General features: G+C 39.3%; 1 protein-coding gene across 1 annotated transcript in view; it reads left to right on the forward strand.

Annotated features, from left to right (window-relative positions):
* The window catches only part of SIAE (sialic acid acetylesterase), a 76,332-nt gene that overhangs the window by 30,904 nt on the left and 21,427 nt on the right, over positions 1–24,001 (forward strand). The window contains exons 3-7 of the mRNA XM_007952137.1: positions 2,791–2,966; positions 10,296–10,434; positions 15,640–15,817; positions 20,583–20,692; positions 21,142–21,275. Coding sequence (XP_007950328.1) covers positions 2,791–2,966; positions 10,296–10,434; positions 15,640–15,817; positions 20,583–20,692; positions 21,142–21,275 — 737 coding nt within the window. The remainder of the gene's footprint in view (positions 1–2,790; positions 2,967–10,295; positions 10,435–15,639; positions 15,818–20,582; positions 20,693–21,141; positions 21,276–24,001) is intronic.

The following is a 24,001-nucleotide window of genomic DNA, read 5'->3' on the forward strand; positions in this document are numbered from 1 at the left end:
CTTTTGTATCCTTCCCTTCAAGGCTCAGGGGTCCAAGATTATCTTCTGTGTCTGTGTTAATTGGTTTCCCTTTTCTTTGTTGAAGAGGGTCTGTGCAGCCCTTCTGCCTAGTCCGCCATCTTGCCGGAACTGTATATATCTTAATCTTAAATTTGTTCTCAGGCATTGTTGGTTCTTTGTCCTAAGGGCTCCCTTTAGCATTTCTTGTTAGTTCTAGTTTTTACAAATCCCATTAATTTCAGTTTATCTGGAAGTATCCTGATTTCATCATCATATCTGAGGGACAGTTTGGCTGGATATATAATTCTTGGTTTACAATTTATTTCTTTGAGGTTTTTATGTACATCATCCCATTGCCTTCTTGCCTGCATGGTTTCTGCTGAGAAATAAATAAGAGCTTAATCTTATTGGTTCCTCTTAGTAGGTAACATTTTGTTTTTCCTAGCTGTTCTCAAGATTCTTTCTTTGTCTTTGGTTTTGGAAAGTTTGATTATGATATGTCTTGGTGACTTTCTTTTGGAGTCTATCCTATATAGGATTCGTTGAGCTTCTTGGATGGTTATCTTTTCATTTTGCATGATATTAGGGAAGTTTTTTGCTAGCAAATATTTGATAATTCTCTCTCCCTTTTTTGCCTCTTGGAATTCCAATTACATGTAAATTTTTCCTCTTGATAGTTTCTCATATAATTTTTAGGCTTTCTTTATTCTTTTTTTTTATTTTTCCTCATACAAATCGGTGTCAAGGGATTTGTCTTCTGATTTGCCGATCTTGTCTTTTATGCATTGAGTTCTACTCTTTTGTCCTTGTGATGTGTTATCTATCTTGGCAATTTTAGTGTTAATCTTCTGGATTTGTCATTCCTGTTTTTGTATTGTTTCTAATTGTGTATTTTGTCATTTTGCTCTTGCATTGTTTTTCTGAATTCCTCTAGGGTATTGTCTGTGTTTTCTTAGGTTTTGTTTGTGGTTTCTTTGATCTCTTAGATGGTCCTATATATAAATCTTTTGAATTCCTTACCAAGTTGTTTTATTACATGTTCTTCCTCAGGAAGGTTTTCTAAATCTTAATGTTGGCCACTTGTTTTTGCCATCTTGGCCTGTAGTCTTTGATTTGAAGTCGTCTTTTGTCTGAGACGACTTGTTGGATTTTGGATTTGTTGTATTTATTTGTTGTTTGTGTGCTGGTTTGTTTCATCCCAATTTTTTGTTTTTCTTTGTTTCAATATATCTGAGTGAGCAGGGTGGACGTGCTACTTTGGTTACTAGTTTGGCAGCACTGGGACACTCCCTACCTGTCTCCAGGTAAGTGGAGTAACTGGTGGAAATGTGGCCATGGTTATGAAGAGCAGCTGAGGGTGGATGAGTAGGTGTTGGTCACTGTCTGTCGTTGATCCAATGGTGCAGAAATGAATGGTGGCACTCACCCATTGGATGGGACAGTAGGTGATAGGTATGGTAAGTGTGGCTGACCAGTGGGGAAACAATGTCTTCCTTGTTTCACTCTGGATTTATTTACTCTGTGTCTCTGTTTTAATGAGGAGTCTATGAAGTTGACTTCTCCTCACTTGTGTATATTGCTTTCTGTGTCTCCAAATGGCCACTCTGTGTCAGGTCCCTGCTCTTTCTCCTCAATCACTTTTTTCATTATGTTTCTTTTTCTAATTGGTGTTTAATGAAATTATTTATACTTTCATTTGATACTCAGAGTTACAAGATTATGATCTGTATCTATTTCACTTGTTTTCTCAGGTCTTCATTGTACAGGAACTGGGCTGAGTGTGTCACCAGGGCATCATCTTGTCTTCTCCCTCAGGAAGATATATTTTATCTTGCTCACAGGCTCTGGGGCCATAGGGCTACTGCGCTGCCCCCTCCTGGGCTGCTGGCATACCCATCAGGTGCCACCAATACTGCAGCGTCAGTTCCCCAACATCCTTGAGCACTGCTGAGTTGATAGCTGTCTCCCACTACTTTATGTATACGTTTCTTCACTCACCTGTTAAATTGTTGATAGGAGAACCTAGAACCACTGGTAGTGTTAATCCTTGTTACCAACATGGGAAGGAAGTAGGGATGGTTAACAAGGAAGGTACTAAGTAAGGGGAAATTTCAGATTATAAATGGTTTTCTCTAACCTGTGCTTACATTGATTGAATAATTATTTGCTAGCTTGAGACATGTTGTAAATCTAAAAGATTATGATTGTTATTGGGAGCTCTGGTAGCATAGTGGCTAAGACACTTGCCTGCTAACCAGACGGCTGGCGGTTCAAACCCACCAGCCACTCCTCGGAAGGAAGGTTGGGCAATCCTACTTCCGTAGTGATACTGCCTCGGAAACCCAAGGAGGGGTCGCTATGAGTCGGGGCCGACTCGATGGCACACAACAACAACAACAACAGCTTGAGACACGTTGTAAATCTAAAAGATTATGATTGTTATTAGTGACAGTTGGAAAGTTTAATGAGAATTTCTATTTTATGCCTTTTATTAAACTCTTGAATTTTAATGTTTGTACTTTTGTTTATCATGTAGGATTATAAATGGCCAATTTATTTTTCTTATAAATGTTTAGTTAAAAATTGATACAGATTAAGGGTAGAAATGCCGCTGCTCCTGTTAGTTCTATCACCTTGTCTAGAATTTGGCTAATCTTCATAGCTTTGAATTCAGTTTATGACAGAGACTGGTAATAGCCACAAGTGAGTATGGTGCCTGACAGAATTGAGCTTTTATTTCATTTTAATTGCTTGATTGGCTAACTTCTTGTAGCCCTGTTATTATTTCAGCACACTCTAGTATCTGGATGGTGGTACTGGATCCTATGAAACCTGGTGGACCTTTTGAAGTGATGGCAAAACAGATCACTGGGAGGAAGAATTTTACCCTCAGAGTTTGTAATGTCTTATTTGGAGATGTCTGGCTTTGCAGTGGACAGAGTAACATGCAGATGACTGTTTTACAGGTAATTGAAGAGTTGCAGCAATATTAAGTAATAATGATGAAGAAGAAAAAGGAGGAGGAGAGAAGGCAGGTTACTATTTATTGAATACTTAAATGAGCTCTGGTGGTACAATGGTTAAGTACTCAGCTGCTAACCAAAAGGTTGGCAATTTAAACCCATCTGAGGGAGAAAGACCTGGCTGTCTGCTCCCATAAAGATTACAGATGAGAAAACCCTGTGGGGCAATTCTACTCTATCACATGGGGTTGCTACAAGTAAAAAATGACTCAATGGCACCTATCAACAACAAAAATACCGTGTGCCAGGATCTGTTCTGAGTGCTTTGCAGGTATTGGTTAATGTGATTAAACAACTTTATGAGGTAAGGACTATTAGTCACTTTTCACAGATGAGGAAACCATGAACACTGGGATTAAATTACTTGCCTCAGGTCACACAGTTAATTGTGGAGCCAAGATAAGAATTGACAGAGTCACTCCAGAGCCTGCATTCTTGTCATCATAGTGTGCCAAGCACTATTTTCTCACCTTCTTGCTATAGGCAGAGGCTGGAGAGTACAGGCAGAGGCAATGGAGATTTCATATCTGACTGAAGATGAAGTAGATTGCTCTTCTTGATCGGGAAGATGTGCTTCTAGAAAGAGTTTAGGAAATCAAAACAATTAGATTTTGTTTTAATGATGAACAACTAATATACCACATGACTTTTATTGGCATGGAGATTCAGAAATTGAGGCTGAGTGTTGATTTTGTCTTTTACTAGTTGTGTGACTTGGAGCAAATCAGTTTGTATTTCTCCTCAGAAATGGAAAAGTACTGTCTAAATATCAGATGTCATTATTTTTTCGACTTCATGCTATAAAAAAGAGCTCTGGTAGTGTAGTGCCTAAGGCACTTGACTGCTAACCAGAAGGCTAGTAGTTCAAACCCACCAGCTACTCTTCAGACAGGTGGGCAATCTACTTCCATAGTAATACTGCCTTGGAAACCCAAGGAGGGGTCGATATGAGTCGGGTCTGACTCCACGGCACATAACAACAACAACACTAAAAAATTTCAAACACACAGAAAAGTTATGACTTACTGAATTAACACCTATGTACTCATCACCTAGACTGACAATTATTACTATTTTGCCATATAAAGTTTATCTTTTCTTTTTTGGTGAACCATTTCAAGGTAAGCTGTAGGCATCTTGATACTTCAATGAGGTGTTATATCAAATTGATATATACATATTTTTTTTCCTTCTATACATAGAAAGAAGAAATAATGGGCCAGTGATGACTGTCTTTATTCAACTATTCCATATGCTAAGATTTCCTTTGTTAATATCATTATTTTTATTTCAGTTATAGCCTTTGAGAGTTGATTATTGTTAAATTGTGAGACCTAGCATTTCCCCCCCTTTTGTTATAAGTATACAAGGAATCTGCCAGGTTCTCTTTTTCTGCTAGAGTAGCTGGAGGGAAAAATACTAAGTAGATTCCAGTGTAAAGATGGGGCATATATGGTCTATGGAGAGTCAAATTCAATAGAACGGGGAATGCTCATTGCTGATAGTTGGGTCAGGGATGAACTTCACCTTGAATTTTTCCTGTCCCCAGTGCTGTTAGAGAATAGGACCCCTTTCATAGACTAATCTGAGAGATCTCTTCAGTGAGTCTGGATAAAAAGAACATTAAAAATGTTATAAAGGGCAGCAAACCTTTTAGTATTTGATTTATATTCTAGCAAGGAAACGGTGGTAGAACAAAAGCTGTATGTCCTTAGCATTCAGATTTCTTTCTGGGGTCAAGTCTATTTTCTAATTAAAAAGTAAAACCCAAACAGTAAAGAAGGGAGACAAATTTCTGGCTAGGATATAGCAGACATTAGTATGTTGAGCTTCAGAATTGTCGCTACTTCATTTGTTTAGTGTAAACTATCTGATTTAAAAGTGAAAGTAGGGGAGACTATTGTTTCTTCATTTAAATTAGGATCAGGGATTGATAGTAAAATAGCAAGTCCTTGGAAACACTTAAAATATATGAACTTAAAATGTTGCTAAAAGATTATTAAATATTTTTTGCTTAGCATTTGATCTCCAGAGAAATTAACACCATTAAGTTCTTTGGTAAGCTTGAAATTGGGGTGAATTCTCTTTGCTTACCTGTATTTTCTATAACAAACATGTAATAACTATAATCTTTTAAAAAAGATTATAAAAATAAAAAATTGAAATTGGCTTAACCAGTCTCTTAACTATCAAGGGTTCAGTTTACAACAAAGAGGCACATTACATAAATAAGAATTTTGTTGTTGTTGTTGTTGTTATGTGCTGTTGAGTCAGACCTGACTCATAGCGACCCCTCCTTGGGTTTCAGAGGTGATATCACTGCGGAAGTAGATTGCCCAACCTTTCTTCTGAGGAGTGGTTGTTGGGTTTGAACCACCAGCCTTCTGGTTAGCAGTCAAATGCCTTAGGCACTATGCCGCCACCAGAACTCCTAATGAGAATTTTAGGAATATATTTTTTCAAATTGATTTATTGATTGGCACTATATGTTTTGTATACTTTGATTTATTTTCTTTAGTAGGTTAAGAACTTGGAAAAATTACTGTTTTCCCACCTATTTTTCTAAAATTCAGTTTCTTCTCACATTGATTTTAATTTTCCTACCTTTCTTTCATTATATCCTCTTCCATCTTTCAAATCTAAAAATCTCTACAATTTGACCATAGTCTCAATTCATTTCTTCTTTTGAGAAATGTATAAAATTGAGTCCTTTTATGTTATGACTATTTATGATTTTATAATTTTTTTTTTTGCTTCTATAACTTCTACTCTGCATCATTTCTTCTTTTTTTCTTTTTCTATTTTAAATCTATTCTAACTGATGCTGCCAAAAAAATCCTACTCTGGCTCTATCTACTTCATTTCATGATTAGTTTTCTAATTCATGAGCTAAATTCTTACATTTATGTCTTTGTAACCAATATTTTATTTGTTATTGTCTCCTGCCTTACTTAAATATATAGAAGCTTTTTGCATTTAATTGTTTATTAAAATGAATTTTGAATATAGGCTGTCTTTTAGCATAAGGGCATGAAGTAAAAGGGAAGTTGCACCTCGTGATAGAAAGCATGGTGTTTTGTATAGAAGTGAAATTACTGTTAACTCATTAAGGAAAACAGTACTTTCCTTAATGCTTTAATTGCAGTTTCCTGTTTGCACAGAATGGCACAGACCAGATCTGTTTGTGTCTATATCATCATGTTCTCAATAGCAGTCTATGCCAGGGGATCCTGTCCCATTTTGTGTCATGCTAAATCAGATTTTGATTGTTAAGAGTAAACACATTCCTTCTGCCTAGAATTTACTATTAAGCATCTTCTGTACTAAGCTAAGAAAGACTGCAGGGAAAGAGAAGAAAGATTCCATGTGAAACATCCAAGTGTTAATTTTTTTTTTTTTTTTAAATCTTGCACTTATTCTGCAAGATGGCATTTTAGGGGCTGACAGTACCAAAAGCCAAGTTTTCCAGTCTTTTAACAGTCTGTAAAACTTGAGTTTTTTGAACAAAAGGATACTCTACATGGCTCTCCCTTTATTCTTTTTCCTTTTCTCATACAGACTCCTTTTCTCATACACCGCCCCCCAACACATACACCCCCAACACATACACACACACACTCAGGACACACATGCACACATGTACTGTTTCTTTCTCCTTCCCTCTCTCCTTCCACATGATTTCTGAGGAGGTAAGATTCCTACTATAATCTATCACACTCTTCATATTCAAATAAAGGAAATGGCAGATTGTATGCGCATCTTGTTGTTAGGGTAAAGTAGAATTTTTAAGTTGAGTGTTATTTATAACACTGAGTGAGATGTTTATAAGTGCAGAAAAGTCTAAATGTTCATCTGCTGCCTCCTGAGTCACGGTAGGTCTTAAGGCTTGGATATTTTCAGTTAGGCTCAGAAAAAGATAGCCAGTGTTAGATAGAAAACCCGTTGCTGTCAAGTCAATTCTGACTCATAGTGACCCTATGAGTGGAAATGCCTAGAGATTTCCAAGATTGTAAATCTTTATGGAAGCAGAATGCCACATCTTTCTCCCATGGAGCAGCTGGTAGGTTCGACCAAATTTTGGTTAGTAGCTGAGTATTTAACCACTGCACTACCAGCGTATTAATGTTGGACAGGGAACCCATTTTTTTAATAGCTTGGCAATGCCTACATCCATACTTTCCAAGTAGATAAGTTAAAATCCAGAAGAGAAAGGTTGATAGATTACAGTAAACACTTCATGGGAGTTATGATGGCTGGTTCATTTATAGTTATTAACTCAATTTTAGAACTGCTATATTACACAGTATAAGGTAGAATAATTTCACAATATCCCAGTTCTTTTAAGTAAGTTAAGATTCCTTATGTCCTTCCAATGCACATATATACTCACATACATCCACTCACACACTCACACATGCCTTGCTCTCCATGCAGACCCCATGCCAAGACTTTCTGAGGAATGGATTCTTGACGTTTCTTCATTAATTCAAGAATGTGGTGTAAAGGTTACAAAATGAACACAGGCAAGCAGCTGCTTTGATGGTGAATGGGGTCCCTTCCCTAGGGAGGCAGCAGTACTGTCTCTCAGCCGCTGCAGCGTTAATGACTTCAAATACCTTGGTTTTCATTTACATCCTCATTTAAATACTCAGTAGAAAAATAATTATACTGAGGTGTTTGATGAGATGAAATCTGATCTCAGCAGATGGAGTAGGCTTTCCCTTTCATCAGCAGGGAAACCAAGTGTCATTTAAATGAAAATCTTCCTGAAATCTCTTTATTCCTAAATTTGCTGCCAATCTCCCTCGAGGAAATGCTTCCATCAAAAAGGCCTAGTGATATGGGGAAAGGATACCAATTCCAGAATTAATTGTCATCAGGTACAGCAAGAATATTTTCCCCAGCCCATATTTGTTAACACTTTCTGTGGCTTTCATGTTTTGGCTTGAAATATTATACAAAAGTGAGTTTGAAAATGGAAGTTTTCTAGCCATTGTTTTAGATCCAGTTTTGTGTCCTTGTGATGAAATAGGAGACCCCAACCCCTCGGAGTATTGGCCTTGCGGTACACGGTATTAATAGTGGATCTAAAAGACAGTAACATGTCCTCCCATACTGCCTTCCCAAGCTGGCATCTCCTTGCAGTGAGGCACTTGAGTTCCTAGTCACTGCGGAAGCTGGTGTGGGTGGAGAGAAGGAATGCAGTTTCATCCACTGTTTCCATGGAAGCAACATACGATCCTTAGTGCTTAGTGCAGAACTGAATTTCAAGAGAGGTGACTTTTTACAAGTACTTGGTGCTGAAAAATACTTTCCTTGCCAGAATATACTGTGAGTGCATTAGCCTGTTCTTAGTCTTACTGCTTATTTTACTTGTGCCAGGCAAGGCCCTGAACAAACAATTCTGGATTTCCTATGAATTGTCCTGAGACCATATATAACTTCTGTGTTGAGAGTGGGAAGACCACTGAGGGACCAGAGCTTTTGCTACCCAGGGAACACTTCAGCCTGTGGCTCCCATTATGACCAAAAGCATTTCATTTGCATCTGCTCATCTTACTGGCCACAGCAGGCTCAGTGGCAAGTCAGAAAACGCTCTGGGGGGCCACCCTGACCGCTCCATCATTTCTTTTACACTGCAGGCTGGAGGGCCAGCTGTATTCTCTGTGGTGAGTGGGAGGGAAAGTGAGCCAGCTGTACCCTCTGTGGCTAGGAGCCAATGGAAAGTGTCCCAGCCTCCTGTGCATAGCTCTATGGCAGCCCCTTCTCAGCTGGAGCGCTTGTTCCCTGAGGCGAATGATAACTGGGCCTCCTGATGCTTCTCTTAGCCCTTTGTTTTGGGAGAAGGTAGACTAGTCTTAGAGGAAGGCGGTGTGTGTGTGGGGGAGTTGTGCAGAGAAAAGGTTCACCAAAATACAAACACACAAATAAAAAACTAAAATATATTCCAGAAACATTTTTCTTTTTACATGAAAAACATAATTAAAAAATCAAGATGAAAGGAAATAACAATTGTGTGTAAGCTCTTCAAGGAAAACAAAATCTAACAAAGAAACCATAATATAGCACACATTCTTATCCAGGAAAAACCTAAGCCATTCCTATAGTACTCTTTGCAACTGAAAAATTTTATAGAATGATTTGGGAAAACATATTTCTTTGGATGGATCCTTTTCTTTGTCTCGTTTCTTGAGACTGTTTCAAGTAATCACCCCGAACACCACCTTTTGTATATCCATGTCTCCCATGCTTCTCTTTGGTGAGGTATCAGGACCGAGGTGAGAATACAAGTATTTTGAGACCAATTTCAGAACACGTTAGTAGTTCAACACATATTTCCCAGGTGTGTTTCTTTTGAATACAGTTCTCCTTGTGTGGTATGGACACACAATGGAGCTATGGTGGCATAGTGCCTAAGGCATTTGACTGCTAACCAGAAGGCTAGCGATTCAAACCCATCAGCCACTCCTCGGAAGGAAGGTTGGACAATCTACATCCGTAGTGATACCACCTCGGAAACCCAAGGAGGGGTCACTATGAGTCGGATCTGACTCGACAGCAGTGAGTTTGGTTTTGGTTTGGACGCACAATAGTCCACCATCCATGGCCTTTATAGTTCTGCATAGACTGTGTAAGCACCACCCTCTTAAGAAATTGACTGCCATGGCTTGTAGGGGCCAGATACTTTTTCTAAGTAGAAGTATTTTAGTTCTGAGATAATCACAGTGATCTAATTGATCGTCAGTCGTCTTTAGGCTAAGCCACTTTGTAATTCCTATTGTCTAGTATGGGCATGCTCCTTAAGATTACAGAGTCCCCACTTGGCACAGTTAACATACTCAGCTGCTAACTGAAAGATTGGATGCGAGTCTACCCATAGACACCTCGGAAGAAAGGCCTGGTGATCTACTTCCAAAACATCAGCCATTGAAAATTTTATGGAGCACAGTTCTACTCTGACACACATGGGTTTCCATGAGTTAGGATTGACTCAATGGCAACTGGTTTTACAGGCCTTCAAATCATAAGCTTTATTATATTCCTACCCAGATCTTTGGGGACATGGTTCATCACAGCTTCTGTTGTTGATCAAGCTGGATTACATTGGATCAAGGTGATTCAGTCCAGCCTGGTATTAGTTTTAGTGATTCACTTGATCTTGCTGTGTTGTGGGTAAAGCTCCGAAGGTTGACAGTATTTACTAAGTGGTGGCAGGATATTTGATCACCCGCTAGGTTGGTTTAAGAAATGAGATTCCTATTTCTTTTCTAGATATTTAATGCTACAAGAGAGATGTCTGATACTGCTGCCTATCAGTCTGTTCGCATTCTCTCAGCTTCTCTTGTTCAGTCAAAGGAGGAGCTGGAAGACCTTGCTGGGCTTGACTTGCCATGGTCTAAGCCCACCTCAGGTAAGTGACTGCTTAAAAACATACCATCTCTCATATAAATAGAATTTGTAGTCCCAAATTTGGTTCTTTATTTATTATCACTCATTAATGTTTTTACAATTTTTTTTGGATTTAATATTTTGTTGTGTTTTTGGTGATGGTTTATACAGCAGTTTAGAGTCTCATTCAACAGTTTCTATACACGTTGTTCACTGACATTGGTTACATTCTTCATGGTGCATGCACATTCTCATTCCTTTCCTTCTCGTTGTTCCAGTTCCACTAGTCTAGTTTCCCTGCCCCCTTATGTTCTCATTTTTGTATTAAAGTAATTATTGACTGTTTGGTCTCATATATGTTATTTTTTAAAGGACCACAGCACTTATGGGTGATTGATAGTATTTTTTGAGCTAATTTGTTATTTAGCTAAAAGGTCACCTCAGGAGTTAGGTTTGTTCAAGGTCTGAAGAGTAATTCAGGGTGATAGTCTTGGGGAGTCCTCCAATTTCAAGCAGTCCAGTAGGCTATTTTTATTTTTATTTTTTTTAGGAATTTGAGGTTCTGCTCCACATTTTTCTCCCATTTTGTCAGGGTCCATTGATTGTGGCCCTGATTAGAACAGTTGGTAGTGGTAGCTGAGTGCCATCCAGTTCTGGTCTCAGGGTAGGTGAGGTTGTGGTTCATATAGACTCTTTGTTTTGACTAGTTTCTTCTTTGAGTCTTGGTTTCCTTCTTTCTCTTTTGTTCTAGTTAAGTAGAGACCACAGTTATATCTTAGATAGCTGCTTGTGAGTTTTTAAGGCTTTTAATAATTTCTTACTGGCTCTGCGTTCCATTACTGACATTGACTGTTTTATATGTTTTCTTCCCAAGACTCTATCAAAGAATCTGCCCACATGCCATGAGCAGATGACCCTTCCTTTAACTTCACTGGAAATATTAAGGCCATTTAGCACCAGCTTTGCCCACTTCTCTCTTTTCCTCTTTTCTTTCTTTGTTTTTGTGTCTGAAGACAATTGACTGGGACTTAATGGAGCCTCTTATGCCCTTCAGGGGGCCTTCTGTCCTATAGGCTCTGTTTTTCCCCTACTCTGTCCTTTCACTAAATCTTTATTTTGTGGTATTTCCAAGTAAGGCTGTGTGGTAGGGCTTGAGGATCATCAGTGAATAAGATATAGACCCTGCTCTCAGAACTTAGTTTCTTTGTTCTTGCAAAACAAAACAAAGCAGATCATAACACACACCCTTCTCATTGCTGCCTCACCTCTCTCCTTCCCTTTGTCAAACCTTTCTACAACATCAGTTTTAAATCTTTTCACTGCCTTTCCATGCATTCACTTTTTAAGCCTTTGTCATTTGGCTTCTGCTTCCACTTCAACAATTTATTCACTTATTACTTTTTTTCTAATTATATTCCCTGGAGACCTATTTTTAGTTTTCAGAAACCTTAACCTCTCTGCAGCATTTAACACTGCTGGACAGTCCCTTGCATATTCCCCATAGTTTCTGTGATACTTCCTTTTCCTACTACTTCTCCTCTCAGTTCTTCCTCCCTGTTTCTTTGCTTTCTTCAATTCCTTTCTCCAAATGTGATCCATCAGGATCTTGTGATGCCCTTTTCTTTTTTTTGTCTGTATGTGCTTTACCTTAGTAATCTCAATTGTTCTACACTTTCAGCTACTAATGCATGTAAAAAATATTTGAATGTCTATATGTGGTAGGTACTATTCTAAGTGTTGGGGAAATAATATGAATTAAACAGACAAGAACACCTAACTTCAAGGAGCTTACATTATAGTGTAGGGAGAACTCAGAAAATGAGTAATATAATTAGTAAATTATATACAAAATAGCTGATGTCTTCTCTCTTTCCCTGTAAGAACTCATGAAATGAATAGATTCAGATAATTTTTGGATGAATCCTTTGCTATATGAACTTTTACAACATGTTACCCAAAATTTAGGAATCAGTTGGACTTGGATAATACACCTTGTTATTTGAGCTTCCTTTCCAAGTCTTACTCTCTGAATTCAGAAATTGAGTAGATTTTAATATGAAAGGATAGGTTAGATGGTGATGACAAAAGTAAGTAAATGAGACAACAGTAAATAAGTAAAATACATCAGGGAAGACGGAAAGGGAGTGTTGGACTTGGGAGTAGGTTGTTATTGTTGTTATGTGCTGTTGAGTTGGACCCAACTCATAGCGACCCCTCCTTGGGTTTCCGAGGCAGTATCACTACGGAAGTAGATTGCCCAACCTTCCTTCTGAGGAGTGGCTGGTGGGTTTGAACCGCCAGCGTTCTGGTTAGCAGTCAAGTGCCTTAGGCACTATGCTGCCAGAGCTTCTTTGGAGTAGGTAGTGGTATGCAATTTAGAATGGCCAGGGAAATCCAACTATGAAGGCACATTTCAGTAATAACCTGGAAGAGGTGGGACAGTGCACATATGTGGGGAAGTGCATTCTTTCAGAGCAAACAGCACAGTCCCCAAGGCAGAACTGTGCCTAGAAAGTTTGAGGAAATGCAAAGGAGCCAGTGAAGCTAAAGCAGAGTGAATTAAGGGTCTGTAGGAAGACATGAGGTCAGAGAAGCAATGGAGACAGGACAGAAAGTCTAGGGAATTTGACTTTTACTCTGAGAAAGACAGGAGCCATTTGAGGCCATTGAGCAGAGAAGTGACTTAATGTTTTAAAAGGACCACACTCTTTTGTAATGAGAATAAGTGGAAGAGAGATAGCATTGCAGGAAAGGAGACTATTGCAATACAGGTAAGGGTGATGGACCAGGGGGATAAGAGAATAGTTTGTTAGAATGGGCTGGTTTCTCTATTCATTTTGGAGGTAGATAAACCATGGTTTACTGATGGATCAGGTGTAGAATGTTTAAGCAAAAGCAAAGTCAAGAGCAATTCAAATATTTTTGCTTGAGTAACAGAAAGAATGGTGTTCCCATTTATCATGATGAAGAGTATAGCAATAGTAAGTTGAAGCAAGATCAGAAGTTTGGTTTTGGGCATGTTAAATTTGAGATGCCTATTAGACATTCCAAGTGGAGATTTCCAGAGACAATTAAATATATAGGTTGAGGGTTCAGGGGAGAGTTTAAGAAGGACATCATAATTTGGGAGTCTTAAGCGTATAGGTAAGTATTTAAAGCCACTGGATGAGATCATTAAGGAACTGAGTATAATTGAAAAAGAGTTTTAGAAACGAGTATAGATAAAGAGATCCAGTGGCAGTCCTAAGGCATTCCATGCCAGTGTTAGAAGCTGAGAATATGACAAGGAACAAGCAAAGGGTACTAAGAAGAAGAAACCACAGAAATAGGATGAAAACCAGAATGCATTGTCCTGGAAGCCAAAAGAGGAAAGCTTTTCAAGGAGGAAGGAGTGACCACCCGTGTAAAGGCTATTGATTGGTTCAGTTAATACTGACCTTTATATTTAGCAATGTAGGAGCTCTGGTGGAGCAGTGGAAAGGTATTTGGCTGCTAACCAGAAGGTTGGTGGTTCAAACCCACCCGCTGCTCCATGGAAGAAAGATAGGACAATCTACTTCTGTAAAGATTTACAGCCTTGAAAACCTAGTGGGGGTCACTATGAGTCAGAATCAATTCAATGGCAGTGATTTATTTAGCAATGTGGAGACCATTGATAACCTTGATGAGAATAGTTTGGTAGAGTGATTGATAGTGGAGAAACCCTGATAAAGTAAGTTCAAGAGAGTTTTATTGGAAAAGGAGGGAGAAAATGGGGAGTAGTTGGAACCAAACCAAACTCACTGCCATCAAGTCAGATCCGACTCAGAGCGACTCCTCTTTGGGTTTCTGAGGCAGTATCTCTATGGAAGAAGATTGCCCAACCTTCCTTCCGAGGAGTGGCTAGTGGGTTTGAACCTGCAGCCTTCTGGTTAGCGGTCAAATACCTTAGGCACTATGCCACCAGAGCTCCTAATAGCTGGAGGAGGGAGGGGAAAAATGACTTTGACATTGTTACCTTTAGTCCACCTTTCCTTGGAGCAGCATACTTAAATTTCCAAGGTCTCTTAAGCATTTTGTTTGGCTACTCATCCTATATATTTTAATTTATTCAAAACAAAACTTTCCATCTTTTCTCCCAAATATTTTATACTTTGTTATTTGAACTAGCTTTCCAAGTCTCACTTCCGTTCTTTCTGTTGTGTGGAGGGCATCATCATTCTCCCAATCACCCAAGCTTATATATTCCAGGTTACTTCTGACCTTTCCCTCTTGCTCACCCTGCATATGAAAGTAATTGAGCCTAGTAGGTTCCTTCTCTAAGATATCTTTCATATCCGGCCCCCTTCCTTATTTATTGTTAATGCCCTTATTCCAGGAGTGCTGGTGGCATAGTGGATAAGGCACTTGCCTGCTAACTGGAAGGTCAGTGGTTCAAACCCACCAGCTGCTTCACAGAAGGAAGACAGGGCAATCTACTTTCATAAAGATTCACAGCCGTTGAAACCCAGTGGGGGTCTCTATGAGTCGGAAATGACTTGATGGCAGTGAGTTTGGTCTACAGTGTGTTTGATTTGAGTTTTTGGTACCTATTTATTCTTAATGCCCTTATTCCAGTTCAAGCTTTCATTACTTTCCATGTGAACTATAGAACTGTTCTATTCCATTACAGTTCACCATATGCACAATGTCACATTGATCTTCTCAAAGCATGAACTTTTACATGTCATTCTGTGTTAGTTTCCTAGTGTTGCCATAACAAATTACTACAAACTTTATGGCTTTAAACAACACAAGTTTATTGTTTTACAGGTTGTAGGTCAGCAGTTTGACCAGGTATGACTGGGCTACAATTAAAATGTTAGCACTGAACCGTACATGTGAAGATTGTTGAAATGTCAAATATTTTGTTACACATGTATTTAGCACAATACAAACAATGAAGATAGATAAAACTGTCACTAAGGCTGTATTTTTCCCCTTTGGGAAAGATTCTCCTTGGGCAAGTTTGAAAGGGATGATAACATCTAGACCAATAAGGAGAGTAAGAGTGTGGAGGGAACCTCTAGGCAGCAGGAGATATGTCTCTTCATGGCCTTTCAATCTTACCTTAGTTTTGGGAAGTCTTAGAAAGGAAGACAGGGAATAACCTATACCCATCATTTTCATCTAGACTCATCTAGTAGCTATAGTTCATATCCATCTACTTTTCTCCTGACTTTTTTTCTGTGACTATTTCTTTGAGCAGAAAACTTAGGCCATGGGAATTTCCAGTACATGTCAGCAGTGTGCTGGCTTTTTGGGCGTTACTTGTATGACACTCTACAGTACCCCATTGGACTGATATCCTCCATCTGGGGTGGCTCACCCATTGAAGCCTGGTCATCTGGAAGGTCACTGAAAGCCTGTGGAGTCCCTAAGCAAGGGTAAGAGAGCACCCTTCAGAAATGCCCAAATGGGTGGGCACTCAGCCTGGGAGAAAACCTACCAGGAATTATGTAAGAGAGAAGGGTCTTAGTCTCCTTTTGGGTTTTAGTAAATCAAGTATGATCTAAGTGTCCAAATATGCATTAATTATGTGTAAGTTATTCCATGCAGAGGTAAGATGCTTTCACTCTTATCAGTACCACAATCATCTCAGATTGTGTCAGGCAGAGATTGTGATCCTTCTTAATAGTGATAGCTAAAACTTACTGAAAGCTTTCTATACTATTTTATGTAGTTTATATGTATTATTTCATATAATACAACAACCTATGAAGTGTACATACTAGTAATATATGATGTCTAAAGATGGTAAGTCTCAGAAAGACTTGCCAATGGACAGGCTTAGTAAGTGGCAAGTGCTGGTTTCAATGTCTGTGTTCTTAACCCTTGTGCTGTATTGCCTATAAGAATAAAAATCCAGTGTTGTTTGTTGTTTTTGTTGGTAGGTACCATCGAGTCTTCTCTGACTCATAGTGATCCTATGCACAACAGAACGAAACACTGCCCAGTCCTGTGCTAGCTCCATGATCCCAGCTATAACTGAGTCCCTCATTGCAGCCACTGTATGAGTCCATCTTGTTGAGGGCCTTCCTCTTTTTTGTTGACCCTCCACTTTACCAAGTATGATATCCTTCTCCAGAAAATGGTCTCTTCTGACAGTGTGACCAGAGTAGGTGAGACAAAGTCTAGCCATTCAGCTATACTTCTTCCAGGACAGATCTGTTAGTTCTTTTGGCAGTCCGTGGTACTTTCAGCATTCTTCACCAGCACCAGATGCATCAACTCTTCTTCAATCTTCCTTATTCATTGTCTAGCTCTCACATGCATATGAGGCAATTGAGAATACCATGGCTTGGGTTAGGTACATCTTAGTCTTCAAGCAGACATCTTTGCTCTTCAACACTTCAAAGAGGTCTTTTTGCAGCAGATTTTCCCAGTGCAATTTGTCGTCTGACTTCTTGAGTGCTGCTTCCATTGGTGTTGCTTGTCAAACAATGCAATATGAAATCTTTGACAGCTTCAATCTTCTCTGCACTTATCAGGATGCTGCTTATTGGTCCAGTTGTGAGGATTTTCATTTTCTTTATGTTGAGGTGTAATCCATACTGCAGACTGTAGTCTTTAATCTTCATCAGTAAGTGCTTCAAGTCATCTTCACTTTCAGTAAGCAAGGTTGCGTCATCTGCATATCACAGGTTGTTTATGACCGTTTCTTCAATACTGATGCTGTATTCTTCTTTATATAGTTCAGCTTCTCAGATTATTTGCTCAGTATACAGATTGAATAAGTATGGTGAAAGGATACAACACTGATGCACTTCCTTCTTGATTTTCAACCATTCCCTTGTTCTTTTCGAACAGCAGCCTCCTGGTCTATGTACAGGTTCCTCGTGAGCACAATGAAGTGTTCTGGAATTCCCATTCTTCTCAACGTTATCCATAATTTGTTAGGATCCACACAATTGAATGCTTTTATACATATAGTCAATAAAACACAAATAGACATCTTTCTGGTATTCTTTGCTTTTAGCCAAAATCCATCTTACATCAGCAATGATATCCCTTGTTCCACATCGTCTTCTGAATCCAGCTTGCATTTCTGGAAGAGCTTTGTCAATATACTGCTGCAACCATTTTTGAATTATATTCAGTAAGATTTTACTTGCATGTGATATTAATGATATTGTTCGATCATTTCCACATTCTCTTGGCTCACCTTTCTTTGGAATGGGTACAAATATGGCTCTCTTCCAGTCAGTTGGCCAGGTAGCTGTCTTCCAAATCTCTTGGCATAGCCAAGTGAGTGCTACTAGCACAGCATCCATTTGTTGAAACATCTCAGTGGGTATTCTATCAATTCCTGGAGCTTTGTTCTTCGCCAATTCCTTCAGTGCTGCTTCAACTTCTTCCCTCAGCGCCATTGATTCTTGATCATATGCTATCTCCTGAAATGGATGAACATCAGCCAATTCTGTTTGGTACAATGACTCTGTGTATTCCCTCCATCTTCTTTTGATGTTTCCTGCATCATTCAATGTTTTGCCCATAGTATGTCTCAATATTGCAACTAGAGGCTTAATTTTTTCTTCAGTTCTTTCAGCTTGAGTTCCAGGTCTTTGCACATTTCACTATATTTGACTTTGTCTTCTGGAGCTGCTCTTTGAAATCTTCTGTTCAGCTCTTTTATCTTATTTCTTTCATTTGCATTAGCTATTCTCCACAAGGGCAAGTTTCAGAGTCTCTTCTGACATCCCTTTTGTTTTTTCTTCCTTTTTGTTGTTTTAATGACCTTTTGCTTTCTTCACGGATGATGTTCTTGCTGTCCTCCCACAATTCCTCTGGTTTTTGGTCATTGGTGTCCAATGTATCAAATCTATTCTTTAGATGGTCTCTAAATTCAGGAGGGATATAATCAAGGTCATATTTTGGCTCTTCTGGACTTGTTTTAAGCTTCAAGTTGAACTTGCATATGAACAGTTGATGGTCTGTTCCACAACCAGCTCCTGGTCTTGTTTTGGCCGATGATATTGAGCTTCTTCACTGCCTCTTCCAGTTAGTCTGATCCCGGTGCACTCCATCTGGTGAAGTCCATGTGTATAGCCACCATTTGTGTTGTTCAAAAAAAGTATTTGCAATGAATAAATTGTTGATCTTGCAAAATTCTGTCATGCGATCTCCAGTGTTCCTTCTATCACCAAGGCCATATTTTCCGACTACCAGTGATTCTTCTTTGTTTCCAACTTTTGTATTCCAATCACCAGTGATAATCAACACATTTTGATTGCGTGTTTGATCAATTTCAGACAGCAGAAGTTGGTAAAAATCTTCCTCAATTTCCTCATCTTTGACTTTGGTGGTTAGTGCATAAATTTGAATAATAGTAGTATTAACTGGTCTTCCTTGTAGGCATATGGATATTATTGTATCACTGACAGCATTGTACTTCATGATAGATCTTGAAACATTCTTTGCGATAATGAATGCTACACCATTTTTCTTTAATTTGTAGATAGTAGATCATATGGTTGTCTGATTCAAAATGTCCCAAACCAGTCCATTCCAACTCACTAAAGCCTAGGAGATCAGTCTTTATGCATTCCATTTCATTTTTGACAGCTTCTAATTTTCCTAGAGTCATACTTAGTACATTCTGTGTTCTGATTATTAATGGATGTTTGCAGCTGTTTCTTCTCATTGTGAGTCATTCCACATCAGCAAATGGAGGTCCCGAAAGCTTAACTCTGTCCACATCATTAAGGTTTGCTCTACTCTGTGGAGGCAGCTCTTCCCCAGTCTTATTTTGAGTGCCTTCCAACCTGAGGGGTTCATCTTCTGACACTATATTGGACTGTGTTTCAGGGGTATTTATAAAATTTTCTAGTAATAGTATTTCACTGCTATTCATAAGGTTTTCCCTGGGCAATTGTTTGAGATGTGGATGGCCTGTTCTTCTGAGTCTGTCTTAGTCTGGAAGGTCTACTGAAACCTCTCCACCATGAGTAACCCTGCTGGCATTTGAAATACCAGTGACATAGCCTTCAGCTTCACAGCAACATACAAGCCACCACAAACAGTACCACAAACTGACAGACAAGTTCGTCTCCTTTAGTTGTTCCAAACTGCTCCACTCACTTCCTGGTTTCACTCAGATATTCTCAACCCGCTGTGTGCTGCCTCTTTCTCTTTCTGGTTCCCTCCTTTGGCAACTGGCTCTGAACCTGCTGCACACCATCTCTTCTTCCTGGTTCTCTCCTCTGGCTGCTGGCTCCAAACCCACCACGTGCTGCCTCCTCTCTAAAATCCAATAGGAAAAACAAAATATAAACATATAATTAAAAATTGTATTAGTATACTGACTATGAAAGCACACTTAGGAAAAGCTAGATCAGGAATAATATTTTGATGGAGAAAGGGCTAGGTAACAAAAATCTCAATACCGTTATTAACATAGAGATTAAGAATATGTGAACTTCTGCCTCATTTGCTCTAAGACGGCATCTAGGAAGAGTAACAACTTGAATAAAAGTTGCTTGTGGGAGAGTGAAGACATTTAACTTTGGGACAGAGAGAATGGCCTACAATAGAGTAGGAGGGAGTATCAGACTTAGCCCACCCCAGTCTCCTAGGTATCTAGAGAGTATGGGGAAGCACTCATGTTCATACAAAACTGCTAAGAGTATAAATTCATACAAGCATTCTATAGAGAAATTTGGGAAAATGTTTCAAGTCTTAAAAAGTGTATCTTTTGACCCTACAGTTTAATTTCTGGCAATTTATCTTAAGGTAATAATTAAGCATGTATGCAATGATTAAGCTACATGGAAGATATTCATAGCATTCTTTATAAAAGCAAAAAGCTTAAAACCAACCAAGTACTTGTTAAGTAATTGTTTTCTTTGTATTAGAGACTCATGATAAAAGACCCCTCCTCTCTGGCTTTAATTACCTTATCTGATAATTAAGTGTCATGACCCACTCTGAACTTACAGAAAGCTTGCTTATATACTGCCTTGGAAAGATCCTGGAGGTGAAAGTCAGAGACAAAGAGTTCATCTCTTTAAGTGAAGCAAAGCAGTTCACTTTCATTTGGTTTTGCTTTCAGTGCAAGTTAACCCCAGCAGAAGCTGGAGCATGCCAGTTTAGAGACATCAAGGAATCAGTCACTAGCTCTCTGGTGTTGCTCATGTATTTTATGTATTTCAGGGCACCTTTTTCTGATTCTGTGCTTGGTCCCAGTGAGCATTCGGTGCTCTGGAATGCCATGATTCACCCACTACATAATATGACCCTGAAAGGCGTGATATGGTACCAGGGTGAGTATTTAATTAGCTCCAGAACTTTGTGGCTTAAAACAATACTTTTCTTTAGCTTACTATTTGTGGGTCTGGGTGGCTCAGCTAATTTCTTCTGGGATCATCTATGCATCTTTTGTCACCTGGCAAGTTTTCTGCTGGCTGGGTGACCTAGGATGTCAGTTGGCTGGGGCTTGTGTATCTGCTGGGGTGTCATGGTTCTCCTGTGGTCACTCATCTTGCAGCAAGCTCATTCAGATGCATTTACATGGTTTTCTCAGGGACCCATATGTATCTCAAAGAGAGCTTGAAATATATCTGCTCACATCACCTTGGCTGAGCAAGGCACAAGGCCAGTCCAGAGAGAATGTGAAGGCAACCTACCAAAGGGCATGGGTAGAGGAAAGTAATAATGGGTGGCCATTTTGTAGTCTATCCCAAACCCTTCTCACAGTTTTGACTGTTTCTAGGAGAGTCCAATACAAATTATAATAAGGACCTGTACAATTGCACCTTCCCGGCACTCATTGAAGACTGGCGCCAAACCTTTCATTATGGTTCCCAGGGACAGACAGAGCGTTTTTTCCCATTTGGATTTGTCCAGGTATGTGTTGAGAGAAAGAGGGTTTATGGGCAGTAGTGTGGAGATGTACTATTTAGATTTCTTTCCAGGAATTCATATTCCCTTTTTCCCCTCATATCCTGCTGGCTGAGAACTGAATGGAAGGCCTAATTCATCTCAGTTCACTGATGGGACAGTTGCATCTTTTAAAAAGTTAATAAATGACTAACATTTCTTATTAACAAAGTATTATATGTTCCTTGAAGAAATTTTAGAAAGAAAGATAAGGAAAAAGAGAAGCTAAAAACTTTTATAATTCTACAATCTAGAAATAAACAGATTTATTTATATATATATATTGGAAAAACGACAAGGAGGCCACATGTTCTGACCTCCTCTAACCCTACAAGGGGAAGGCAGGATTACCAGCAGTAACCCAAGGCCTATTACTGCAAGGCCAGACATGCTGCCTCCCTCTAGCCCTTTCACCAACCGTTCCTCCCAAAGCACCCACCACCTCTCTCCTGGGTTCGATAATTCACTGCAGTGGCCACACAAAACTCACAGATTATGGGGTTTATTAGGGAAGCACCAGGCTACAACTCAAGTTCAAGAAAAATGCTCAGTCTCCCAGCCCACCGTCCCTCGGCCAACAGTCTCTCACAGTCTCTTTCCCAGCAGCACTGGTCCCTCGGTGTCTCACTCAGCAATGCGTGTCTCTTGCGTCTCTTTCCCAGCAACGCCTGTCTCTTTCAGGGGTGCGTGTCTCTTTCGGCAGCACGTCTTCCTCAACCAGCAGTCAGAGAGAGAGTTCTGCCTCTAGGAGGCCTCCTTTTGAGCCTGGCAGGGTGGTCAAACTAGCCAATCATAGAAGCAGAACTCTAAGCACCTGAGAGAAAGTGGGCACCTCCCAGAACATTATATTGTGCCACGCCCAACAGAAATACTCCACTTGGATAACATTTACAATCAGCTCCTCAGTTGCTCATTCCACCACTGAGTTTACAATGACTTATGGGTAGAAAAGCCATACTAAGTAATTTACTACTGCATATATACGTGTGTGTGTATGTGTGTCTATATATATATATATATATATATATATAATTTTTTTTCAGGAGGCTCATGTATTTTTTGAAATAAGATCTAAACCATAATACTGTATTGTATCATAGCTTGCTTTCCTCTTAACATACCACTGGAATATTTTTTTGTGTCAGTAAATATTAATCTTCAAAACAATTCAGAATGATTGCAGAGTATTCCAAAATATGATTGTGTTGTAATTTATTTAACTAGTCTTCAAAAGATACTTAGGTTGTGTTAAATATTTTGCTCTTATAAGTAGTAGCATATTTATTTTCCTTGTAGCTAAATCATTGTATGCATGTTAAATTATTTTCATAAGCTAAATTCCCAGAAATTGCTATGTCAGAACGTGTTTTAAGGCTTTGCACATGTTCCCAAATTCTCTGTAGATGGTTGTATGAATTTATACTCTTAGTTTGCTTCCCTTTGTTGTTGTTGTTATGTGCCATCGAGTCAGACCTGACTCATAGCGACCCTTCCTTGGGTTTCTGAAGCAGTTTCACTACAGAAGTAGGTTGCCCCATCATCCTTCCGAGGAGTGGTTGGTGGGTTTGAACCACCAGCCTTCTGGTTAGCAGTCAAGTGCCGCTACCAGAGCCCTATAACCCTCCCTAACTTGGTATTATCTCTTCCACCTTTGGAAAAAACTGTGCTCTCTTATTCTTGGGCCATTGCATGTGCTTTTTTGCATAGAACAGTCTTCCTCTTGTATACTTTCATAACCAACTTTTAATCATCCTTTAGGTCTCAGCTTGGATATAAGTTAGAAAGCCTTCTGTTAATTAGCCAAAGTCTGGGTTAGATGTGTCCTTTTCCTTGACATGTACTTCCTTCATATCCCTTACTTCTCCTTTTACTTGCATGTAGGTTGCATACATGCCCCGTATTTTCTTGGATCACATTTGTATTTCCAGTGCCTGGGAGCTCTGGTGACATAGTGCCTAAGGGATTTACTGCTAACCAGAAGGCTGGCGGTTCAAACCCACCAGCCACTCCTCTGAAGGAAGATTGGGCAATCTACTTCTGTAGTGATACGGCCTCAGAAACCCAAGGAGGGGTCGCTATGAGTTGGATCCAACTCAATGGCAGTGAGTTTGGTTTTTGGTTTAGTTGGTTGTCACTCACTAAATAATAGAAGAACACATGAATGACAGAACATCTGGAAGAAACCTGGATGGTACAGTGGTTAACACATTTGGCTGCTAACTGAAACATTGGAGGTTCTAGTCTACCCAGAGGGATCTCAGAAGAAAGGCCTGGTGATTTACCTCCCAAAATCAGCTATTGAAAACCCTGTGGAACAGAGTTCTACTCTGACGTACGTGGGGCCACCAGGAGTCGAAACTGACTCAACAGCAACTGGTACTAGTACTGGTAGATTCAGCTCTCAGCCTTGTGTAAAAGGAATAAACATATTCAACAAGTTATGAGTACTTTGCCTCATCCATTCATGTGACTCCTCCAAGATGTAGACTTTTTTTTTTTTTAAACATGGTAGAAGTTTTGGCTTTTCTAGAGCATAGGAAATTACAGAAGTAAGGTGTTGTGAAAACATGGTCCATTTCACAATGTAACAGGATAACCTAGACTCCAAAACTAAACTTACTGTGTTCCAGCAAGATGGCGGACTAGGCAGAAGGACTGCACAGACGCTCTTCAACAAAGAAAAGGGAAACCAA

This window comes from Orycteropus afer, unplaced genomic scaffold, assembly GCF_000298275.1.
Source record: "Orycteropus afer afer isolate SDZICR_OR568_19922 unplaced genomic scaffold, OryAfe1.0 scaffold00325, whole genome shotgun sequence".
Taxonomy (NCBI): Eukaryota; Metazoa; Chordata; class Mammalia; order Tubulidentata; family Orycteropodidae; genus Orycteropus; species Orycteropus afer.